This window comes from Magnolia sinica, chromosome 1 (genome assembly GCF_029962835.1).
Source record: "Magnolia sinica isolate HGM2019 chromosome 1, MsV1, whole genome shotgun sequence".
NCBI lineage: Eukaryota > Viridiplantae > Streptophyta > Magnoliopsida > Magnoliales > Magnoliaceae > Magnolia > Magnolia sinica.
In genome coordinates this window covers 115,180,636-115,200,954 of record NC_080573.1, presented here as the reverse complement: position 1 = coordinate 115,200,954, position 20,319 = coordinate 115,180,636, and the positions used below count along the sequence as shown (strand labels likewise).

Below are 20,319 nucleotides of genomic sequence, written 5' to 3'. Positions count from 1 at the left end.
CTAAAACTCTAACTCGGCTGGATCTGACCCGAGCTGCTAACCGAGCTGAGTCAAGCTGGTTATATAGGCTCAGTCATCGAGCCAAGTTGAGCTAGCCAAATGGGTTCAGTCATCGAGTTGAGCCGAACTTGTGCTGGGGGTGGCAGCTGACCGATCCGAGCCGAGCTGAGCCCAGCTCAACTCGGTTCGACTCGGTGTCCAGCTATACCCGCACACCCACACCCACACACTTGCTGGCGATGATGAGGAACTGCCTGATCTTTTCAGGCGGGCATGTTCGTCCCGGGCCCCGCCCTATGAATGGCCTGGGTATCACACTCATGTCGCATGGCACACATGCACGTTGAACCACTCCGTCCATATGGTGAAGCACCCCATTCAAGGTCATCACCAAAAAACGAACGTGAGCAACCCTCCTCTGGTGTGGTCCACCATTGACGCCGTTTTCCTGCTGTCATGTTTTTGGGCCGAGTCCCACAGTGTCCCACTGATGAACAGTCACCATACGCTCTTCACATGTGTATGGTGGATATGGCCATTATCCTTGCCAAAACCTTCCAAATCAAAGACAGGTATTAAAAAAATATAAAGAGATCAAAACCTTAAAAAGAATAATAGAAGGAAAAAAAAAACTTTCCTTTGAGACAGTCTGTAATCTGTAGAAGAACCATACAGCGGTTTGGATTTACAACACAAAAACAAGAGATGAAAAAAAAAAAAAAAAAACAGATTTGCAGCTGAGAAAAAGAGGTCCATTTCTTAGTTCTTACCCACAATCAACAAAATTCACAGGCAGAGCTAGTAGCTCATTGTCTGCAAAATTCTCTCAATTGCCAACTGGGCCCAACACCGAATCCGACGGACCAGATGACCCGCTTGCCTCACCATAGTTAGCCCTCCATTCCCCCGATGTATTGCCCACAACGCCAGAGTCAGACACGTCACCAATGTTCAAAGTTTGGGGAAGACGTTGAAAGTCATCAGGTTGGCCCTGTATATACATCAATTAACTAACCCAATTGTAATCTTGATCAGAAACAATCGATTGCAAGTGTGTGGGACATCTAACAGTGGATAAGGCAGCTCCCGCCATGATCATGAAAAAAATGCAAAAATCAAGGATGGTCCGCTCAATTGGAGGTGGGGTACATGTGTATGTTGAATGTGGAGTGTTGGGAGTTCTCTAGAACCATCCATTCTTTTCGTATAGGGGTGGCCACCTGATGTGTGGACCAGCCCATCTTTTGCATACATTCATTTCATGGCGGGAGCTACCCCATGCACTACTCAGATGTTCCACACACTTGCCAGGTTGGGACGCATGCTGTGTGGTCTGCATGTGGGGCTAGCAAAGCTATATATATGACACAATCATGAATATCTGGGATCATTCATGTAATTAAAACCCAAGAGGTCATAATTTCATGGATTTGACAGTAGAATCATTAATGTGAAGAAACCAAACAGCTCATTGTACATGAGAGTGCATTTGGAAGTTACTGTATTTGCACTGAGGGCAATGGCCACGGGCAGAAATGCACTTTCTGAGATCGAATGGTCCTACCCAAGCACACAAATTTCCATGCTGTTCACTTGCATTCAAATGGCGAAATGCTATTTCAATTCATGGATTTTATACACATGCCAGCTATGCAGATTTATAAAAGAATCAGCAAACAAGAGTGCAGGTGGTGTCCATATTTACAATCTAAAAGCAAGTTCCACAAATGAATTTGGGTGGGTAACAAATCAATGAAAAATCTACCAACAGATAGCTCATTTAAACCCACTTGCATGCTGCAACTCATCCACCAAAATGCATAGTTTACATGCACAGGCAGCCCGCATTGTGGCTCCATTGTTGGTGGGGCATAACCTGAAAATCTCACCTAGAAAATTGGCCACATGCATGGTGGGTGACTTGCAAAACATAGTGAGCACCAATGTTTTAAAACCCAGACTGGACCTAGACCCATTCTTCTAGGAGGCCTGGTCCAACCGGCCAGACCTGCATTGCCTGTTTCAGCCCGGATATCCACTTCATTAAAAGATATTAACAGACAGAAAGAATTAACAACTAAATGTGATGTTAGCGTAGTAGTTAGGAGTGTTTGATTTTTAAGAGGAAGATGTGGGTTTGAGTTTATGGATGTAGCTGTGTGCTTTTTGCAAAACAGTTATCTCCATGCCCGACTAAGTACGGTGGCCGGTTCCAGTCGAAACAAATCCGACAGCACTGTCTGGTCAGGATTCCAAGAAATTGATGAGCACCATCTCTGACTGATTAATATTAAAAATGCACCCATCCTTTCTACTTTTGGTTGCACAATAGTGCAACTTTGTACCATTTGTATAACCAAGTCAAATGGATGGGTGTATTTATCACCAGAGTGCGCCTAAGTGGCGAATCCCCAGATTAAAATCAAGAGCTTTTCTAAGCCCACACACGTGCAATAAAGCGCATGGACACACCACATATGTGCCAGCATGGCGTGTTAGGTCTGGATCCAATCCATCCATCCGAACAGCACCACCATATTGATCCCCTAGCCCAAAAATCAGGTTGATCCACTGGTCAGGTGGGCCACAGTTTGCAAAACAAACGTAAGGCTCTGAAAATCTTGGCTGAATTTTTCTAATCCATCCACCTGTTTCCAATATTGGGGCCCACATGCTGATTGGACCATAAATTTATTTTTTTCAGAAAACACATACAAGGCCAGACCAACCTGATGGATGGGTGAGATCTCGCACGTATGTGCGATGCTAGGACATTGTGGCATGTACAGGATCTTTATTGCACACGCGCATGCGCTTAGAAAAGCTCTAAAATCAAACATTGATTAATTCCTTGTGCCAACCAACATGAATTTATATGTTGAGATTTTTATGGTTCTTTACAGAGCAGATTCCAGTGATTTCATACATCATATTCCTCAAATCTGTCATTACCATCGAAATAAGAAAGGGATAGAGAAGCAGTGGAAAACTCATAAATAGATTATTTACCTCAAGTTGTATCAGCATCTCGATCGAGGCCTCCAAGTCGCCCTGGTTTGCAAAGTACACATCGACGAGGGACTGCTCCGAGATACCAGGAAATGCAGCTGCAAGATATGCCATATCCACCTCATAATCTTCAGCTGGATTCTCCTTTTCAGTTCGATCGTTCATATCTCGTGGCATTGAATCTTCAAAGCTGTAAAAGTTGTGGCCCTTCTGTGACCAATCCTCTTCAGTTCCAAGGATATTAGATTTCTGCGCATTTTGTGCAGTCTCCATGGGGTTTTTGGACTCTCCGGACATTGTTTGGGGGGTGTTATTTTCGACCTTGTTTGCATTGAAGATTTCAGTACCACCATCACTCTTATGATCTCTGTATGTTGTTATATGAGCTTTATTTTCATCGTTTATTCCTCGCCTGGAAAGCGGAACGAATGATGCTGCGTATGGATTCAAAGAAGACTTCCCTGGCTTCATTGTCTAAGTTGTACAGAGAGATATCTAACAGAAAGGAAACATAAAAATCTTCCTTATCAGACAGTTAAATCACACAATGAAGAAAATAAACTGCTAGCAGCAATGTTCAGAAATTGAGTAATCAAGCCACAAGGGAAGAAGTCACTCATGATCCATAACCCTCAAATAAATTGCTATGGCTATAAATGGCAATTGGTAAAAGAAACACAAAAGAGAGGCATAGGTGTCTGTAATTCACTTGAAAAGAGCTTGGGCTTGGTGAATTTTGATCAGCAGATTGAAACACGATGGTGACTGTTCTCATTGGGTCAAGGTTTAAAGCATTGTCCAAAACTGGTACATATTGCCCGATACGTACTGTTGTGGCCCATCAATGATATGCCCACATCAGCCGGAAACAGCTAGATAGAGGGTTGATATGGGGCCGTATCAGTGGTGAATGGTGCAATACCTTATACGCTGATTTAAACCTTATTGGATTCAATTTGACAAAAGAAAAAAAGAAAAAAAGAAAAAAAAGAGGGTGTTTAATCCATGCAACACGGGCACATTTTTTAGAAAACTTTCTATGTCAGATGTGTGTCAGATACACATGCCAACAGGGTTATTAGGACAGAATCATAATATACAAAGTGAGGAATCAGTCTTATAAGTTAGAAGCTTATCGGCCCTTTAATGTTGTAAAACAAACTCAAGCTGGCCATGAATCTCATGGTTCATGCAATGGAAAAATACCTGTAGGCGTGCCAATTAAAGGTTCCAATAGTTAGTGACCCACTGCCTGCTGCATTCAAATGTCAAAATGGGTCACTGTGCATGTGGGCTATGCTTGTGGCGTATGCATGTGCACTGGACAACTGACTATATTCATGTAGAGCACTAAGAATGCATTGGACTAAATGGTTCAGGTTTTAATATCCATGCCTACCTCCATGTTATTACTATATTAATAGACAGGAACATTACCGACTACATATGGTAGGAAATTAGATCCATGTTCGATATTCTGAAAAACAAATTGGACGGTAAAATCTTAATAAAGTTGCATAAAACCAAATAGTAACTCAGAAGATCAAATCTAAAACAGTAAAGATCTTGACTGGAATAGTACTATCAGAAGATGCCTCTAAGGGAACCTTCCATCAGAAGCAGGTAATCAGACCCACCACAAAATCCTAACATGATCCTGAATGTTCATCCATTGGGTCCTTAGAGACCAATGCCACTGATTAGGGGACCCAAACCATTGAATAGGTGGTATAAAATTGGGTTTAAAAAATAAAAATAAAAATAAAAATAAAAACACAGCATAGCAGTCTATATTCAGTGAGCAGAGGGCCCAGGATCAGATGGTTAGGATCTTCTTATGAGAGAGACTTCGGTTGCTCCCACGTCCCAATCCATAGCAGGACTAGTCTGGACTGTGGAGCATATTGACATGATATAGGTGAGCCCGGCTAATAATTTCTAATGTAAGGTTCCATAAGAGGCTTTTGACAGCAAAGAACGATGGGCCTTGGGTCACAACCTACCAAATTAGAATTGACTCTGAATATATGATTTGAAAGGACTACAATGGTGCAATTGAATGCACTAATGAATTGAATTGCAATTACTAGCTAAAATCTCAAATAAAGTGGAATAACCAAACTGTGGTTTCTTTCCTTAGCATTTACATGGTGGACTTGGCTTGAAGTTGCAATTATGTTACTTTATTTGGACGCAAAAGAAAAGTAACTGCAGTTTGAGGGTTCCTTCCTCATCATGATTAACGAATACTAGGACACATCACCACCTTTTATCATTATTCTGGAGTGAATTGAGTGTTTGTGATACACATCACTAGTGCATCCAAACACAAACCCAAATTTAGGGCACGAAAACAAATATCAGAAAAGCCAAAGACAATGGCCCTGAAGCAACGCAACCATAGACAGTCTTGATTAGAATGAATTCACACCAAGAAGGAGCTGCTAACACACACTGAAACCAGAGTTGCACTGAAAATTTTCCTATATGAGGTTGGACGGAATCAGATCAAAACACTTCCAAAAGATACCTCATTGGACGGTTGTTTTTAGGTGAAGAAAGATTTCCATAAGCTAGATAACACTTCCATACACCTTTACGCATGTACATAAGACAGTATGAATAAATGCACGACACTCAAATTCCATTTCCTTTATAGTTTCTTAATTAGTAGCGTGAAATATTGTAGAAACCCAACTGTTCTCAGTAAAAACTATCAACCTGTGTGTGTATTTCTAAAGCGTGTGAATTTCTAAAGTGTGTGAGGCAACATCTCACAATGCATAAAACTATGATCCTGGGTGTTCGAATATAATATCCTATATACAACTGTATGCAGCACGGAAATCCAAATTCAAGCACTTCACCAAATCAACATGAATTACGATTTGGGTATTTGCATTTTGTTCTCCTACCAGAAGCGCATAAATCATTTCAATGGATTTCATCTAATTTATGAAACTCACACACAGCCTGGAAATCAACACATGCATCACTTCATTAAAATTTCTATACAGGGCAAACCAAAAAAAATCAAAACAAAGCAACTAAAATTGGTTTCTATCAAACATAATGCTGATTAAAAGAAATGATTTGAGGATCAAGAAAGACATTCTTGTATTCGCAACGGCTAGACGACAATCAAGATCGACAAAGAATAAAAATCTATGAGGCATCATATGGTACCATGGCAGAGTAGAACATACTATTATTACTCATGAGCATGCATGCATGTCAATCCAGACCGTCTGAATTGTGGGTCCCGCTGGTGACGGGGCATCAAATGAACCTGTCGTAGAGAAAGACGATTAGCGGTCCGAATTTATCCAGAGATACCCTAATGGTTTCGACCATCCGACGATCCATCCACAGTGGACCCACGATTCGGACATTTTACATTGGCATCGCCGTATGCGGCACGCAGCGGTTGTGTTTGTGAGTATGCTCCAGCATACTAAGCTAGAGCATGATACAATTCCTAAAGATCCAATTAGATTTTTTATTTTTTATTTTTCAAGATCAACAAGCACAATCTAAATTCTTACTCCAAGAACCCAAAATTCAAACCGTGGATTCAATTGTCAACTAAAAAAGATTTTAAAAAAAAAAAAAAAAAAACACACATCAAACACTAAAATTCAAAACCATGCAATTGAATTCAAACCAACCAATCTCTACTCAAATCTTTCTATTTTCTGAATCTTGAGAAATCTTGCATTGAGTCTGACAAAAGAGGAAAAAAATCCAATATCAAAGCTATCAAGATTGGAACAGATCAAATTCGAAAAACAAGAAAATAGTGAGAAGAAATCAAGAAAACCCCAGAAAAGATATTGAGAAAAGAGAATCCGGATCGAAACCCACCTGGGAAAACGCTCTAGGAAGCTGAAATCATCACCCTATCGCCCGAAAATACCTTCGCTCTTTGATCTTTGAAAGAATCAAGGAATCCGGGATTTGGATGGGATTTTCGAATTTTCTACGGGTAATAGAAGAAATGAGAGAGAGACTTCAAAGACCGCTCACATGAAAAGAACGTAATTTGATGATGGAGGAATTATATGGTACACGTCATCCACATTTTTTTATAGTATACACATGTTTTAGTTTTTGAAATATGGGCCATATTTTTATGTAATCCAGACCGTTTAAATTTTTTATCACAACGTAGATGGACTAAAATTTGAATATAAATTTAATTAGATAATATTAATATTTCTATATTTGGCCTACGAATAGACGGTTATGATAAGAGATAAAACAACTGTCTATTGAAAATGATTCAAATATGGTCGATGGGATCTTTTAATCTACCATGGAAATTAACAGATCGATGATCTGGATTGCCTAACCGTGAGCCAGGATTATAACACGTGTCTACTTGCAAAGATAGGGCGACGTACCATATGACTCTTCTGTATGCTCATGGGGAGGCGGATTCCCTGATGACACTGACACCAGGGATATCCCTGGTGGCAGGCGCTGTGGGGTCTACCTTGATGTAATTGTTTATATCCACTCCGTACATCCATTTTGAAATATTATTTTAGGTCAAAAAACCAAAAATTAAGGAGATCCAGATCTCAATTGGACCACACCACAGGAAACAGTGGGTCAGAGAGAAATGAATAGATAAATCCCAACTGTCACTCGATCGAGTGCAATGTGAAAGTATTGCCTCACACGTGAAACGAAGCACACTTGTGAAATATCGGATCCGTTCATCAGGAGATCTTCACTGTTCAGATGCCATTTGTCAAATCTCAGGCTTGTTCGACTACAAGATGGTTTATGCTTGCGCTGAATAAACGAACGGTCAATATAAACTGTCCAACAGCCAAAATTCTATGCACATCCGTGGCCCACCTGATAATCACATAGGCGTGATTTTTTATATCTATCATTTAAGCAGTGGGGTTCGACTGATGAACGGCTCTGATATCTCACACATATTCCTCGTTTCCAATTGCGAGCCTGATCTCTTTGAACTCGGATTGCATAGTGGAGTACACAGCACCCACGTCGGTACTGTGTGCTGCAGGGAAAGTTGTGGCCCACCATGATCTATGTATTTTTTTCCAAGCCGTCCATCCATTTTTTGCATCCCATTTTAATGTATGAACCCAAAAATGAGGCAGATACAAATCTCAGGTGGACCACACCATAAGAAATAGTGGTGATTGAACGGCTACCATTAAAAACTTCCTCGGGGCTACAAAAGTTTTGGATCAACAGGTTGGATGGAAAATAAACATTACAGTGGGAGTTCAGTAACCACTGTTTCTTATGGTGTGGTCCACCTGAGATTTGGATCTTCGTCATTTTTTGGATCATGAACTTAAATGATCTGGATAAACGGATGGACGGCGTGGATAAAACGCATAATCATGGTGGGCCCACAGAGATTTTCCGGTCAGTGCTGCGTGCTACGCTACGCAAGCCGAGTTCGTTCGCTTTATTGAGCATTCATACATTGACATCTGTATGGCAACAGACAGTATATGGGTTAAATGACTGTTTTGTCCTTGGGATTTATCATTAACACGGTTCGGTTGCTGGGGTGCAACCTGGCTCGGGCCAATCCGAAACCGACTGCCCTAACCCGATATTTTGGCCAATTGGGTTGTATTGAGGTCAGGTTGGGTTGAACCCTAACAAATCCCCATATTCACTTATATAGTGTAAATTATTTTGTATATATAGTGTAAGATACTTAAATTATTAATATGCTATGAGATAATAATCTTTGGCCAACCTAACCAACCCTGGCCCAACACAAGATCAGCTAGGGTTAAGGATACTGTTGGTTTGTTGTTGAGATGTCAGGTTGGCTCTTGGATTATTAGCCGCCTGGTTAGGCTCAGGTTGACCCACAACCTAACATGACCGGCCGAAGTTGCATCTAGTTGGTTTGGGTTCGACCTCAACCTGCTTGGTCGGGGTGAGTAGGGCTGGGGAGGGCTGTGCTTGGTTTGAAGCTTGACCAACCTCAACCTGATTTTTGTGTGTGTGTGTAGATGAGTGCTCACTTGCGCACCTTCTCACTTGAGCACTCGTGTGTACCTTTATACACGGGTCATGGGCATAGAATCTGAATGGTCCATGTGATGTGGCACCCCTTGAAACTCTATGGGCCCAATTTTCAGCTTGATCCAAAACTTCAGTGGGCCGTAGCAAAGAGAAATGCAAATCAAGAGAGGAAATTGTTTCCTTTTGCCATGGCCGACCAAAGTTTTGTATATAGCTAAAAGTTAGGCTTGTGAGGTTTCATGGGGTGTCGCATCACATTGACCATTCAAATTTTATGCCTAAGATAAGTGTGCATGGGTAGAGGCGTACACGAGTCAAATTGAATCGAGCTTGGCACAACTCGACTTGGCTCAGCCACTTGCTGACCCTAGCTCGAAGGCTCGGCTTAGTCCTCGAGCCTGATTGGCCAGCTCAGCTCGGTTCAGTCAGCAAATCAAGCCAAGTTCACCTTGCAACATTTTCACAAACACATGTACTGTACCTTCAAAATCTTATTGTATGTAAAACAACAACAGTGGTTTTTACAGGTATTTCATCAAACACTTTGTAAGCAACATAAAAATCAAGAAAAAAATGTATTTATTTCATATACATACCTTCCTTGCCACCAGCCATGCTTCGTTGAGTCATTTCATTAAACACTTGATGAGCAACACCAATATCAAAGTAACCGAGTCACCGAATTGGTTCGATCTGAGTTCGATTCGAATTCAGTTCGAGTTCGGTTCAATCTGAGTCGAGTCAAGCTCGAACTCAGTTCGAAATTTTCTCAAGCTCAAAAAATTAGCTCGATTCGGCTCGAACTCAGTGTCGAACCGAGTCGAATCAAGCTTTTTCGAGTCGAGTCGAGCGAGCTAACCGAGCTAACTCTGTTCGTGTACAGCCCTATGCATGGGTGCTCATGTAAGAAGGTGCGAAGGTAAGCATTCCTCTCTCTATATAATGCTCACATTTGCACCTTTTTATGTGAGCACCCATGCACACCTTTGCACACATGTCATGGGAAAAGAATCTGAACAGTCCATGTGATGCGACACCCCTTGAAACGTCGCTAGCCCAACTTTTAGCCTTATATAAAACTCTAGTGGGCCATGGAAAAAGGAAACAGTTTCCTCCCTTGATTTACATTTCTCTTTTCTATGGCCCACTAGAGTTTTGGATCAAGCTAAAATTTAGGCCCATCTAATTTCAAGGGGTGCCGCATCACGTGGACGTTCAGATTCTATGCCCATGACACATGTATAAAAGTGCGCATGAGTGCTCACGTAAGAAGTTGCACATGTGAGCATTCCTCTCTCTCTACATATATGTGTGTGTGTGTACATATACATATATATACACACACATACATACATTCATACATACATACATACATACATACATACATATATATATATATATATATATATATATATATATATATATATATATATATATATATATATATATATATATAATTTAGCAATATTAGCATAAAATCTAAATGGTCCACGTGATGTAGCACCACATGAAACCTTAAGGACCTGAGTTTTGGATTAAGTTGAAAGTTGAGCCCTATAGGCTTCATGGGGTGCCACATCAAATGGACCAATCAGATTTTGTGCCCATAAAAAGGTGTATTAGCGAGCATTACTCTCTATATAGATGAGAGAGAGGCATGCTCACTTACACACCTTTGCACACGCGTCATGGGTCCAAAATCCGAATGGTCTATGTGATGCGGCACCCCGTGAAACCCCTATGGACTAATTTTCACAATTATTCAAAACTTTGGTGGGTCATATCAAAGAGAGATGCAAATTAAGGGAGGAAAATGTTTTCTTTTCCCATAACCCACCAAAATTTTGAATCAGGATAAAAGTTGAGCCCCAGGGGTTTTATGAGGTGCTGCATCACATGGACCGTTCAACTTTTGTTCTCATTCTCTGTACATCTTTTTGCTATTTGAATGAAAGCATCCATATATATATATATATATATATATATATATATATATATATATATATATATATATATATATATATATATATATATATATATATATAAGTCATGACTAACATACTTCATATAAATCAAAAATTATAGAATGTAAAAAATAAGGTTTATTTATTTATTTATTAAAACTAGTCATGTTATCTCCATAATATTTTCCTTTAACTTTTATAAAATTGGCAAGCTTTTAATCCATTAAACACTTGGTGAGCAACATCAATATCAAAGTAACTGAGTCACCGAATTGGTTCGATCTGAGTTCAATTCGAATTCGGTTCGATTCGAGTCAAGTCAAGCTCGAGCTCAGTTCGAAATTTTCTCGAGCTCAAAAAATTAGCTCGACTTGGCTTGAACTCAGTGTCGAATCGAGTCGAATTGAGCTTTTTCGAGTCGAGTCAAGCGAGCTAACCAAGCTAACTCGGTTCGTGTATAGCCCTATGCATGGGTGCTCATGTAAGAAGGTGCGCAAGTGAGCATTTCTCTCTCTATATAATTCTCACATTTGCACCTTTTTATGTGAGCACCCATGCACACCTTTGCACATATGTTATAGGAAAAGAATCTGAACAATCCATGTGATGCGGCACTCCTTGAAACCTTGCTAGCCCAACTTTTAGCCTTATACAAAACTCTAGTGGGCCATGGAAAAAGGAAATAATTTCCTCCCTTGATTTACATATCTCTTTTCTATGGCCCACTAGAGTTTTGGATCAAGCTAAAATTTAAGCTCATCTAATTTCAAGGGGTACCGCATCACGTGGACGTTCAAATAATTCTATGTCCATGACACATGTATGCAGGTGTGCATGAGTGCTCACGTAAGAAGCTGCACATGTGAGCATTCCTCTCTCTCTCTCTCTATATATGTGTGTGGTGGGTCCAACGCCCTAAGATGGATGGGGGTAGACAAAACATACATACACACATACATACATACATATATATATATATATATATATATATATATATATATATATATATATTATTTAGTGATATTAGCACAAAATCTAAATGGTCCATGTGATGTAGCACCACATGAAACCTTAAGGGCTTAACTTTTACCCTAATTTAAAACTTTGGTGGGCCATGACAAAAGGAAACAATTTCTTCCATTGAGTTGTTACTCTTTGCTATGGCCCATAAGAGTTTTGGATTAAGTTGAAAGTTGAGCCCTATAGGCTTCATGGGGTGCCACATCAAATGGACCATTCAGATTTCATTCCCATAAAAAGGTGCATTAGCAAGCATTACTATATATATATGTGCGAGAGAGGCATGCTCACTTACACACCTTTGCACATGCATCATGGGTCCAAAATCTGAATGGTCTATGTGATGCGGCACCCCGTGAGACCCCTGTGAACTGACTTTCACAATTATCCAAAACTTTGGTGGGTCATATCAAAGAGAGATGCAACTTAAGGGAGGAAATTGTTTTCTTTTCCCATGGCCCACCAAAATTTTGAATCAAGATAAAAGTTGGGCCCTATGGGTTTTATGAGGTGCTGCATCACATGGACCGTTCAACTTTTGAGCTCACATCATGTGTGATGGGTTCTCAAAAAATTCTTACGAGAACTCGTGGGAACTAGCATCCAACTGAGCATTGGATATATATATAAGTCATGACTAACATCATATAAATCTAAAATTATAGAATGTAAAAAATAAGGTTTATTTATTTATTTATTAAAACTATTCATGTTATCTCCATAATATTTTCCTTTAACCTTTATAAAATTGGCAAGCTTTTAATCCATTTTTAATTTCATTTGTTTATGAGTAATGGTTATAGACTTTATTTTAGTAGTTTCATTCTTATTTAGATCATATAATTAAAAGAGTCTACAATTAAGATAGACTCGTATAGTCTTGAGTGAAGTCAAGATTCATCCAATTCAAGGTTGACTTGGTGGTCATGGTATCAGACAAGTTGAGTACTATTTAGTGTGGGTGAAGCCCTCAATACATATTTTAGGTATTTGATTTTGTGTCAATATGTTACTTGCATGTGATAGTTTGACTCGAATGGAAATGTGCAAGTGCGGAGTATCCAACACCTTTAGGTTCGATCGCTTGGGTTGAATATAGGGTGTGTTAATATGTTAGTGGTGTATGCATATAAGATGTGTTTGTTTTTCCTACATAAGAAAATGCTTCTTTTCTCTCCTCATGTGTATGTGGAATGTGTGAATCATGGTTGAGGTAAGTACTCTCTTAGGTTGTGGATTGTCCATGGAAAGGAACACATGCAAGGTCTATTCGGATACCACCAAATAAGTTGCTATTTTTATATATAATAGTAGATAAGTGACTTATTTCAGATAAGTTTGATTTATGATCAGTTATAAGCAATTTTTTTACTTAAATATTTAATTATTTCAGTTAATTTTTTTATTACTTTTCTACTTTTTATAAGTTTCTGGAGAAAAGAGGCATCAGGAGATATGAAAGAGAGGAGAGGCTAATAAGTATGTTGTTTATCAAATATACTTATTTTCTAAATAAGTAGAAACTCTGATAAACTATTTGTGGCATACTTGTGGCATAAGTAGCTTATCTTAAGTAACTTGTTATTCAAATAGGTTTATAAAAAGAGATTTCTTTTTAAAGATTTCTTCTAAAGCAGAAGAATGTGAGGGAGAGGCAAGGCCGGTGTTCCTCAATTTTATCATCTTACTACTTTCAAATAAGCTGTCAATGGCTAATATTGAAAATACTGCCTGAATTACCAAGTAAATAACTACTACTTATTTACAAAGATTTATATAGGTAAATTAAAAAATAAATAAACTCTTATTTTAATGAAGAAGAAAGGTTTGTAAATGTGTTCCGTCAATATAAACATATTAATAAATAACATAAAAAAATTTACCCCTGGACTTTTATTTTTCTCTTTAGGTTTTGGGTTGAGCTTGGCTCATTTCTTCGTGAGTTTTACTTTTTTATTTCTATTGTTCCCGTGTAGGTATGTTTGGGCGACTCTTCAAGTTGGGTTGGAATAATGGCTAGATCTGACATGACTGAGTTGCTCCCGTTGTCGGAGGAAAGATTAATTAGCTAGAGTCATGAGTCGTCTTGCAATCATTTAAAAAAAGAAGGTGACCCTTCAACCATACCTTGCACATGGCATGGTTGCATGGAAATCTAGATTGTCTACATTGCTTATCCAACTGCAAATGGGGTGCTATGAATAAATTACATCAAGAATATAATATCAACCATCAATTTTTTTACAATTGAATCTGGACCGTTCAGTATGTTACTTTTCACCATCCATTCGAGATGGATGGTTAGGATTGCTTGGTCAGTGTGATTTTGGAGATATGCTCCATATCGATAGTAATACTTACAATTTGAATGGTCTGGACAGTGTGATAAGTATGACCGTTTGATTAGGGTGATTTTTGAGATGGCCCATTTACGTGGCAGACTACATGGCCGAACAGCTGTGATTTTGTACTGACCACTGAGACCCTGGCCGAAAATCACATTGATTGATTCCGGAGCACAGACCATTTACTTGTGGCCGTCCATGGGAGGATGGTACGGATCATTCACTCAGTTTGATTTTCAGGCAATGTTTCATCCACGGTGGGCCCCATAATTTGGACCGTCCAGATCGATGGAAATGAACTGTGGATGAGCCACCACCGTTTAGGACGGTAAGGATCATTCACTTATCTTCGGCTCACTCACATGGAAGCGGATTGGCTGGTGTACCACACACCACCAACCTAGCTGGTGTGGGTACGTGTCGTGCGAAGACTAGCGCTGACGCTCCTCGAGCTCCGAGTTATACAAACGGTTCAAAGGAGATCAAAGTTACGTAGCCCCACCATGATGTATTTATTAAATCCACACCGCTTCATCCATTTAGAGACATCATTTTAGATCTTGATCCAAAAAATAAGTCATATCGAAAACTCAAGTGGACCACACCATAAATAGCAGTACGGACAATTTCTCACCGTTAAAGCATTCACAGGGCCTACGATAACATTTATTTTCCATCCAATCTGTTCATAAGGTTACATAGACGCAGAGCAAGAGGAAATACAAATATCTCGCAAAGCGGACGGACGGTTTGGATCTAACTCATGCCTCAATATGGGACCCACATAACTTGGTGACGTCAACACACCAGCCAGGTGGGTGGTGTGTGGTACACCAGCCAATCCGCTTCCCACTTACATGATGGTGGCATGATCTTATTGGGTGGGCCCTACTTTAAGATCCCATAATCTTAACAAATTTACACCTCACATGAGATCCTAACCTTTCAATTAAGAGACTCCCAATGGACGTCCGAAAACAATCTAGTTTCCACATTCAAGCCCTCTTTGCATAGATGGTTAAAGCCATCCAACAAAATGCTACTCTCTGTTTGGCTATTGCGTTTCCACCACAGGGCCCATGAGATGAACGGTCCAGATCACACCCAACACGTGGGTATGTCGGTGAAACAGAGGTTGTAGGTGTCCCACGATCATTATCTTTGTCGACAGGTTTCTTTTCATGTGGGCCATGGATTAGGACCCACCTCTCTCAGTTGTTCTTGTTCTATACGTCAAAGTCCATTGATGGGCCATGATTGATGTGATTCCTGACCATAGACCATTCATGGTATGCTCGTACGGATACAATGACAAGTTGACAACTCACTTTTAAAATGAAGGCCTTAGACAAGCCTGTCCGAACACTCGAACCTTAGCTCTTATCTGTCTCTGCCTGTTTCTGGCCTGGAATTACCAAATCGCTTTCTTTGTATCCAAACGGGTAAAGTGGATTTGGTAATTCCTGACCAGAATCAGATAGAGACAGACTTACTGAACAACTTTCCTGTAGGTTTTGAATAGGTTATTGTATCAATTCAATCAATTGTGAGGTCACATGTGTGGTCAGCAGTTTTGCGTGGGCTTTTGTACCAATTCAATAATCATTAGGCTGTATGTGCTATCAAGGGCTTGTATCTGGATTTCGTGTGTGTATGATAAGTCGGTGTGTAAGAGTCTATTTAATTCAATGTATGATTGAACTGTTGGTGTCCTCGATCGTTGAGTTTGACTGATTATAGAGATGGATACGGTGATTTAGCTATCTTCTCATCCACCAGTTATGATCAATGATTTGGTAATTTGTGAAAGGGTAAGAAGTCCTTCCCTGTAAATTCTTTTTGCCTTGTGTCTATAGTATTCTAGCTTGATATTTTTCAAGAGAATAAAAATGAACAAATAAATAAAAGAAAGTTAAACAATGTAAATTTTATTAATATTTAAATGTATAGCTCATAAAAATCTGAAATGTTATATGGCAGCTATTGGATTCTATTTTTTTATTAATGTTAGACCTTCAAAGTAGAATATTCATTATGAGGAGGAAAACTTCTATACAAAAATCCGAGAGCTAAGGCCTAAGGTCGCATTAAGAAAGATGCACATACAGTGATACAGTGGCATGTGGCGTGTAGGAATAAAACGGGGGAGAGAAACAATCTCTCTCTCTCTCTCACAGTGTGGTGACGCCTCAAGGGGGGTTTTGGGCATTCAACAGGTCTCTCTTCTTAGATTTTGTCTTTGCGTGCACGATGGGATTTTATTTATAATGAAGAATCCAAGTTGAAAAAAAGAGATCGCTTATGATGCTCCACCACCATATATAGGTATATACCCTACTATATTCAAAATATATGAATCCTAGTTGATCATGTATTCAAATTGACTTCATCTCTTTTCTGAACATGGTTATTCACTCTCAATCCAAATCTCATATAAATCAAGAGATTTACCCAACATCTTAACCATTGGAATTACCATCAAATGTGTTGAAAGCATTTTAATTGTTAAAATAAAAAATTAATAATTGAAAACACTCATAGAACCATTTAAAACTTTTGGAGCACTGAACTAGTGAAAAATCATTTGATGGATGGTCAAATATACAAGAACTTAGCCATAAGAGTGTCTCTAGAAAACTAATGAATCCCTTGTTGAATTATATGAACCACAATAGTATTTCAATGTATAATTGGCTTGTAAGGTGGGCCAAAGCATATTATATTGGGGACTTAGACTTACCACTAAGGATTAGTCAAATCTAGTATACATGCAAGTCTATCATAATCCAAACACTTATGTTTTAGGAACTTGAATCGATCCTCTAATGCAAGTGTCTAATAAGTCCAATACCAAGAGCATATTTCTACACTAAACTAAATATATACTTTTATGTAGGGCAGGGCATTGGCACACCGACTCATATTTGTCAAGCTCAATGATAAAGGTCATTTATCCCAATTTATAATCAATTCCCTCAAATAAGATAATCACATAAGAATTATAACTAACACAAGCTTATTTTATAGTTAGTTGAGTGGTCATGAAATAAAATGGTATTGAGATCCATGTAACACAATTCTCTCTTGACCCGTGGCTCCTCTGAATCTCTAGTTCTCAAGAACAAGTAAATGAATCATTCTCCTTTAATTCACATGCACAAACAATTTAAGATATACCCACATACTAGTCATGTAATTAATGATATGTCCACCCAGGACATGATACGGTCATCATGACAATTAAAATTATCGAATCAACAATTAAAATTAACACATTAGCTTTCCAGAGCACACAATACTAAGCCTAAAAATTAATAAAATTTTGTAACCCACTTGAATGTTCCTAGTCTATTAGTGAATCAACCATAACCCCATATCCAATTTTCACATAGCATGTGATGGAAATGTAGGCACATTTCCCACTCTATATAATAGTTGCCATTGTTATTTCAGTACACCCTAAGCTGTACCAAGAGCATGGTACTACTTCACTAATTACAACCTTTTCTCCACTTCAAACAAACACTCCCTGAATTTAGAAGCAGCAGATTCAGGCAAGCAAATCCACAAGATCATTGACCCATCTGGAGATGGCCCACCATCTGGCAAGAACACACACATCTGTGGTGTGGGCTTCAAATCAATCGGGCCTGCGTAAACGGGCCGGCCGTACCCGAAATCCGACGACTCATAGATAGAGAACCGGGTCCACTGCGTGATCGTCAGCTTCCCAGCGAACTCGAGCCGTGTAGGCCGATCCACCTCGATGTAATCGATCGTGGACCGCACATACTCTTCTGACATACCAAGACGGGCCTCACGGACTAATCGACCAACGGCGGAGATTTGCCCATCAACAAGCTGGCCCACCGTGCTCGTAGCACATGCTACACATACTGCATTTCCATAAAAACCATCTTTCAACGGTGGATCTATCAGTTTAGGACGGACATTGACGGCGAACGTCAGCCGTAGATCATAATCCAGAGGACGGATATCGAGCGCCTTCACCCAACACCTCCACACATGTGCTGCTACGGCGTCGAACGTAGTGCAAGTATCCTCGCCGTTGGACTGAGATAGCTGCTTGAGCTGGGCTTGGAATGGTTGGCTCACACGGTAACATTTCTGGACCAGGTTGGCTCGACCCAGGTTTGAGCTAAGGTTCGAGCCATCGTCGATCCTAGCGAACTCAACGTGTGGGAATTTCACCATTGGTGGGACCCTTGGCTGGAAATATTCTCGGTCCCAACATGGCTCTGTTATAACGGTGGGCCCCAGACGTGCCATTGTGGCCCATGCATCAACGAACTGCATTGCACCGATCCCATCACAAATGCAATGGCAGAGGCGCAAACCGAGGCTGAAACCACCACAGCTGAAGTTGGTCAGTTGGGCTATTAATAGTGGCATGTCGACTATCTTGTATGGGCCCTCATCAGGGAAATGGTAGACTAGTGGGGCCCATGCAGGATTTGGGGCCACAAGGCCTCCGAGATCATCGATCGCCATTTCCGAATTCGCTTCGACCATCAACACACCTTGTTCAGGCCCAAAGAACACTTCCAATTTCCCATTTTTGGTCTCCCTAAGCCTACCTGAAAATGGGTAGTAAGGCACTAATACATGTGCAAGTGCATCACGAATTGTCTTCGTGACGGGCCTACGATCAGGACTGTTCATCCGATAGAAATAGACGGTTGGGGTCAAGACATGGGCGCCGATGGCGTCGTCGAGGTTGGATAGATAAAGGTGGTCCCCGGTCATAGCTGGGATTGGGCCCGCCGGCTCGACAAGGTAGATGTGGTCTATGGTTATAGGGATGTTTAAGGGGGGGAAATGGAGCTCTTGGATGGATGGAGCCATGAGGAGTTGTGAGAGAGGTTGTGTTGGTGTTGGAATTTGTAATGTCTAAGTCCGAATTTACAGTTGGGACATACAAAGGGAGTCTTTTCTCTATTGGTTTTAGGTGATGGTTGATGCATACATGAATATCTATACAAAGATTTTTAGTTGGATCCCAACCTTTTCATGATTTGAATTGTGAGGTCTCTCTCTGAGTTGCTCTTACAAAGAACAACTAAAATAATTTACCTTTTCTAAACGATTAGTAAAACTCCCACCAATTTAAAAAATATATGAAAGAATTAAAATCTTAAGGAAATACCAATTATGGTACTCTACCATTATACGGTAATCCTTATATCATACTAAAAAATCTTGTGATCCTGCCTTAACTCATATTTGAATTGATCAAATCCTTCCACCATTGACCCAACACTCATGTAGATCAAGTGGTGGACTTTCAGGTCTAAATCATCAAATTATCAAGGGTGACCAAAACTTTGTTTAACAATTAAAACAAAAGTTAAATAGTTGAAAATATTTATATAACATTTTAAAACCTTTTTGAGTACTAGGTCCAACAGAAAAACCACTCAATGAACCCTCGACCCCAAGATACACACCATGAGTGAGTTCCAAAAAAACTAGTAGATTCATTGTTGGCTAGGGTGAGTCTCAACGGACAATTACTGTTGTTGGTCACGTGATGACCTTGCAAAATGAATTAAAGCATATGTAATCAAGGCTTTTAACTTCTCATGCATCCTTAGGTCTAAGGATTAATTTAAGATACTACATACTCAAGTTGATCATAATCTAGGCATGATAGGCCTCTCAATCCATAGTTTTCACCTTGATTCACCAATACAAGTATCAAACAAGTCCAAAACTAAGAGCCTATTCCCATAGCACACTTGCACTCTTATATAGGACAAGGCAAAAGAACATCTATAGTCAAACTTGATGATGGAGACATTCCATCCCGACTCCTTGTCAGTCCCCTCACACATGATGACTACATAATAATAATAATAACCACGATCATAACGTAACATGGTATTGAAATCTATGGTCCACAAATCTCTTAATAACTTTCTCAAGGACAA

The 20,319-nt window shown here is 39.8% G+C and overlaps 2 protein-coding genes across 3 annotated transcripts; both read right to left on the bottom strand.

Annotated features, from left to right (window-relative positions):
• Nucleotides 1-622: 622 nt before the first annotated feature.
• Nucleotides 623-7,017, bottom strand: LOC131254984 (polyadenylate-binding protein-interacting protein 5-like). 2 transcript variants are annotated; one of them, XM_058255694.1, is made up of 4 exons: nucleotides 6,874-7,017; nucleotides 6,678-6,732; nucleotides 3,010-3,504; nucleotides 623-991 (listed from the first exon to the last, which is right to left on the bottom strand). In XM_058255694.1, the coding sequence occupies exons 3-4, from the start codon at nucleotides 3,478-3,480 to the stop codon at nucleotides 827-829; spliced, it is 636 nt and encodes a 211-aa protein (XP_058111677.1). In that variant the 5' UTR covers nucleotides 3,481-3,504; nucleotides 6,678-6,732; nucleotides 6,874-7,017; the 3' UTR covers nucleotides 623-826. The 2 variants fall into 2 exon arrangements, with proteins under 2 accessions (XP_058111677.1, XP_058111670.1); XM_058255687.1 differs by lacking the exon at nucleotides 6,678-6,732.
• Nucleotides 7,018-17,794: 10,777 nt separating this feature from the next.
• Nucleotides 17,795-19,626, bottom strand: LOC131256905 (omega-hydroxypalmitate O-feruloyl transferase). The gene has a single exon (XM_058258039.1). It carries the CDS (start codon nucleotides 19,232-19,234, stop codon nucleotides 17,864-17,866), a length of 1,371 nt encoding a protein of 456 aa, XP_058114022.1. The 5' UTR covers nucleotides 19,235-19,626; the 3' UTR covers nucleotides 17,795-17,863.
• Between the last annotated feature and the right edge of the window lie 693 nt (nucleotides 19,627-20,319).

What these genes read in the sequence shown, in the direction of transcription:
- LOC131254984 (XM_058255694.1), bottom strand. Translation starts at nt 3,480, where the DNA reads ATGAAGCCAGGGAAGTCTTCTTTGAATCCATACGCAGCATCATTCGTT. An exon ending in AGATGCTGATACAACTTGAG is followed by an intron (nt 992 to 3,009) that starts GTAAATAATCTA and finishes ATGTATATACAG; the next exon opens with GGCCAACCTGATGACTTTCA.
- LOC131256905 (XM_058258039.1), bottom strand. Translation starts at nt 19,234, where the DNA reads ATGGCTCCATCCATCCAAGAGCTCCATTTCCCCCCCTTAAACATCCCT.